We start from the raw sequence: 5,237 nt of genomic DNA, 5'->3' as shown, positions 1-5,237 counted from the left end.
ACTTGGAACATGTGCAACAGGGATTTTTAAAGGTTACTGTAAAGTGGCGGAGACTGCAGGAGCTGAATCATCACTACGGTAGAGCTAAGAAGGTTCTACGAGCGCCTCAGACCAACCTTACCAACGCGAGATGTTAAGGTATAACTTAAAGAAGAGGCTACGAATACCAACGCTTTTGCCCATGGTAAGGCTTATTAATTATCTCTTTCTCCAGTAACGTCATTTCATTTCGCAAGGCCTTTCTTCTTCATCGTTCCTTCTATTGGTTTCTAACTCATGCTCCAATCTTTCATCAATGCCTCGGATGTTGTGGATGCAACGAAATATCTGATGTATCGCTGCAACAGTTAAGTTCCATGCTGTCTGCAGTCAAACAACAACAAAACAACGTGACAGCTGCCGCAATCATACTACGTCATGTCCCGCCTCTTGAGAATTTAGACCCTACGTCATACCCCGCCCCTTTCAAGCCCGCCCCCCTAAACCATCCGGAGATTCTACTGATGTCTGAGCAACACCGATGTCTGCATTTCGGGCGTCAAGTGTGAATAAGTGTGAATGACCCTCACGGTCGAACCTCCTGCTCCACAAATGCGGAGAAAAGACGGAGGTCATATGTGAAAGCAGCTATAAGCCACCTGTAGACATTCCTGTATCGTTTACTGGACGCATTCGTTTCCACACACACACACCTTGCAAATGGGATGCAACAGTGACATCTAGCGATGGAGTGCGGTATATTCAGAACCGTTATTTGTGCCATTGTTGTATCTAATTCATTCAGGTAAGGAACTAGAAAGATAGTTACTCAGGGGATAACAAAAAAAGTTAAATGTAAACCTGGGCCACGATGTTTATTACATGGCTACGGCTGGCCGTATGGTAGGCTACAAAGGAGAGGCTTCGTATAAATGCATGCCGTCGGTCGATCGTCTCCCAATTTGAAGTAAATGCCTTCAGGTGTTCAGTAGTTCAGTCACTGTTACTCAAACGCAAAATAGGTAATTGTTGAGCATTATGCCACTCATACAGGAACTACTTATTGTTCCTTAACAGTTACAGTGAATGACCTCGTGGCGCAACGGTAGCGCGTCTGACTCCAGATCAGAAGGTTGCGTGTTCAAATCACGTCGGGGTCAGTATTTTTTGGCAATATTTAATTGGGAAGAATATTTATTATAATGGTATGTTATATACAACATTAAACTGGTAACTTTACTGAATAAATGTATCATAACGCTCACGGTGCCCCGACAAAACGGATGACACATTTGTATTGAATGTAAATTACAGTAGGCCAATTGATAAGTAATTAATGTTGATATCTTTTTGTACAATTTATTTTATTACAAAAAACGGCAAGACATAGGGCCCATAGCATGACATACATTGAAGAAATCATTCACAATAATAAATTGTACTATCTATTAACATTGAAATCCGATTTTGCTGTAGCATGACTTCATAGCCATATCATTATTCACATTATTGACAAAATATGGTGAAATGCATTGTTAATGACACATTTCTTATTATTATTAAGGCTCAGTCAGGCAGCCAGTTTACATCTTTCTTTCATATTCATTATTTTATTAAGTGGTATGAGTAGGATGCATTTGCCAGCATGGTACAATTATTTGCAGAAACTATTGTAAATAGTGACGAAATCGACGACTTTCTCATCTACTACCGTCACTACAAGGCAAACTGTATTATCTTATTCCGCTTTAATCAGTAAGCTAACTTATTGCGGCTATGTGTGATGATATGATATGTTACAAGAATGAGGATATGAAAAACATATTTATCCAACGTCAACTGTTATTGGTCGCAATAAATATGGTGATGATGATAACGATGATGCTGACGATGCCTTGAATGTTGTTTGCTTATTTTTCCTCCATGCATTGAAGTCGTGCTTACTGTTGAAGAAATGGAAAATGCAGTGATCAGTCAGAAGAATAGTTAATAAATAATGATTTAATAATTATTAATTAATTATTATTATTATATTATTTTTGAGGGAGCAGGGTTACCCTTGCCCCCAATAGCACTCATGAGCTTAGAGAAAGATTTGTTGTCAAAATGTGTGTGTGTGTGTGTGTGTGTGTGTGTGTGTGTGTGTGTGTGCGTGCGTGCGTGCATGCGTGCGTGTGTGTCCTCTCACGTCTTTGCCAGAGCAGGTGCCACAGAGACACCCAAACAGTCCGTTGACCATCTGGATGAGGCAGAGCACCATGCTCACGCCCGCGGTGACCAGGAGAATGGAGAACAGTGCGAGGTTGAACTCCACCACACCCTTAGGCTTAGTGCACCAGGCCCACCAATCCTGGTTATCCAGGTAGCTCGCGTTTCTTAGGGGGGGAAAAAAAAAAAATGTTAATGTTGTTTTGTCACTTTGTTTCCTCCCTCTTATAGATGGGTGGTTGTGGCATGGGGGATCGTCCTGGCAATCGCCAAGCGACCGTGCTAATGACATTTGCATTACAAACAGAATATGACAATATTAGCCTCTTTCTGAATGAGTCGTAACAAGCCGTAAGAGATAGCCATGATCGATGTGGGTATGATCGCCTCACAGTTTTACAACTGCAATAAAACATTAACAACGTCAATTTTGTGACCCGCCGTTATGTAGCCACCTAGTTTTAGTGCTTACAAATGATTTAATACAAGCAGTCAAATAACCCCACGTAATGTAGTGTCAGGTGGGTAGGTCGGTTAAGCGAAATAAAAAAAGAACCAATGTCTCACAATTAATAACAATCACTCAGAAACTTTCAAAAAGTTAGTCCACATAGGCTTAAGTCAGTGTGGCTCGGCCATTTATTCACTTACTGGCCAAAAAAAGGTGTTCCCCATTCAGTCACGTTGGTCTCTGGGTTTTCCCAGAAGCAGGTAGGCCCGTTGGCCAGCCCTAGGGACGCGGCGCTCAAACTGTACACAGCCCCCGATACTCCGGCCGCCGCGAAGCCAATGGACAGGAACATCTATGGATCACAGATCACAAGTCTTTAGATGTATATTGTATATTGATATGTTATGTTAGGATACATATTGATTCGGGTCTGTGTTTTAAGCCATACACAATACAGTGCCATGGCAGGCACTGTATTGGAACTTCAACAACACGACAACCACCACTACCTTCCCATTGGCTTCTTTAAAAGAGAGCTGGGTACCACGACGACATGTGTACTAACCCATTATTGCTCTGGGTGCGTGTTAGCGCGGAGATGGTGGCTGTATTGTCACCGCTTTTGGCGAGGAGCACAGCACATAGTGGCTAATATGTCTGAGAATATGTTTGAGAACTTCTGAACATACAAGTCTGGGCTGAACCTCTGTATGAACATCTCTGCGAATATATATATATATATATATATATATATATATATATTCGCAGAGATGTTCATAGATATATATATTCATATTCAGAGATATATATATATATATGTATATGTATAAACGTCTGCAGGCCTTGAGATGCAATCACTATTATGTCCGAAAATAAAGACGCAATGGCCTGATTATACAGAATGTCATATATGGACATTTTAAACATCCTATTCTAATTTAATATAAGTAAGAGGTAATGTATTTTATCATTGTATGTGTTATCTCTCTTTAAAAGAGATGGAGCCAAACCTCACACTTACCCCACAGCGGTTGTTGCAGCAGCCCTTGCTGCTGGTCAGGTGGATGTGAATTGCAGGGATGAGCACCTGCATCGGGGGGGGAGGGGGAGAGAACATGTCAGAGAAAAGCTAAGGCATGGTGGAGTACATACATTTGCAAAGGGGGGGGGGAACTTTGGTTAACCCACGACGCATGATGTCTGAACTAAATACAAAACGATCAAACCAACCAAACAAGGGGGACTCACCATTACCCCTCCACCGATGAATCCTCCCATGTATTTGACCTCCTCCGTAATGTGATCTGCATAGTCAGTGGACCACTCGGGGAAGAACAGAATGATGTTGCATATTATCGACACGGCAGCCAGGACATACAGAGAGATGCCGATCACCTTGGAGCAACCGCCCGTACACATGTTGCTTTTTTAAGAGGCGGAGACTATCAAGAAAGAGAGGGGAAAAAAAACACAAGACACGACAATGTCCGTGCAAAAATATCAGATCCTTAAATCCAAATTATGAGAGATGTCCCGCACAAGGTCTTTATACAGAAGTAAGAGACGGGGACGCGGCCCAACTATATATAGGCTGGTACATGTAGGCCTATGGTCTGGGAATCGTGACAAGATAGGTATAAAAGGGAGGAGTGAACAAAGATAAGAATAGCCTAGTTCAGTCGCTACCTACTCCCACGCTTCGTCACGGATCATCAATGCATGTGTCGTCCAACAGTCTCCTATCAATTAGGTTGGCGTGTTTTATGGAGGGCCCAACAAAAAAATAGGAACATGAGCCGAAAAGCACCTGACTTCATTCAGTTCATTAGTGATCTCCGCACAGATCGGCAGGCTGTGTACCTGTTCAAAAACATCAATATAAGTTGTGTTCTTTTTTGCTCTCTCTTTATGATCTCACCACATCCGCATCCATTGTACGTGTTCATAAAAGTAAATATTTAAAGTAATATATATTTGTTTTTGCTTAAGCAAACATGAAAGTTCACGCAATTCTGTTGCATTCGTTTGTTTTGAGGGAAACAACCGAGACTAAGACTAAGGGCCCTCATCACACTGTCACAGGGAGGTTTGTGTGTGTGTGTGTGTGTGTGTGTGTGTGTGTGTGTGTGTGTGTGTGTGTGTGTGTGTGTGTGTGTGTGTCCGGGATGTGGGTTTTATTGCTCTGCTATCACGGAACGATTGGGGGCATGATGGAGGAGCAAGACGGAGATATCGCTGGAGGGTGGAAGTCCAGGGCAACAGACACACCCCTACACACAAACACACACTAACACACACACAGATGGAAAACCCAATGACAAACATCAGAGTCCTACTTATCACTGTGAAGGGTAAATCTTATTGGGTCATAAAAAAAAACGAGGTTTCCATGACAGCAGAATCCAAAGATCACTCGGGCCGTTATCAGACGTGATGTCAGCCCGACTGGTGGGTTAAAACATATACGAGTAAAGGTGTTTGAATAAATCACAAGATAAGCTGGAGAAAGAAAAACATCTAATGAATTAAATTTATAACATGAGCAACTCTGACTATTGTTATCAGACATGAAACGTATGTTACGGTGCGTCCCGTTGCG

At 42.1% G+C, this 5,237-nt stretch overlaps 1 protein-coding gene and 1 non-coding gene across 2 annotated transcripts; one reads left to right on the top strand and one right to left on the bottom strand.

Moving 5' to 3' along the window:
• Window positions 1-1,067: 1,067 nt before the first annotated feature.
• AC3HAE_045682 (transfer RNA tryptophan (anticodon CCA)) lies at window positions 1,068-1,139 on the top strand. The gene has a single exon. It is a non-coding gene; the product is annotated as a tRNA-Trp (tRNA).
• Window positions 1,140-1,852: 713 nt separating this feature from the next.
• LOC311375825 (transmembrane 4 L6 family member 4-like) lies at window positions 1,853-4,057 on the bottom strand (the record flags this gene model as incomplete). Its single annotated transcript, XM_084490870.1, has 5 exons — window positions 1,853-1,922; window positions 2,168-2,354; window positions 2,839-2,990; window positions 3,660-3,725; window positions 3,887-4,057. The coding sequence occupies 5 exons, from the start codon at window positions 4,055-4,057 to the stop codon at window positions 1,920-1,922; spliced, it is 579 nt and encodes a 192-aa protein (XP_084346996.1). The 3' UTR covers window positions 1,853-1,919.
• Window positions 4,058-5,237: the final 1,180 nt, after the last annotated feature.

The sequence above is a fragment of the Micromesistius poutassou genome (assembly GCF_964030765.1).
Source record: "Micromesistius poutassou genome assembly, contig: SCAFFOLD_6830, whole genome shotgun sequence".
Lineage (NCBI taxonomy): Eukaryota > Metazoa > Chordata > Actinopteri > Gadiformes > Gadidae > Micromesistius > Micromesistius poutassou.
Note: the sequence above shows the minus strand (reverse complement) of the source record. Positions and strands in the feature narration are given on the sequence as shown.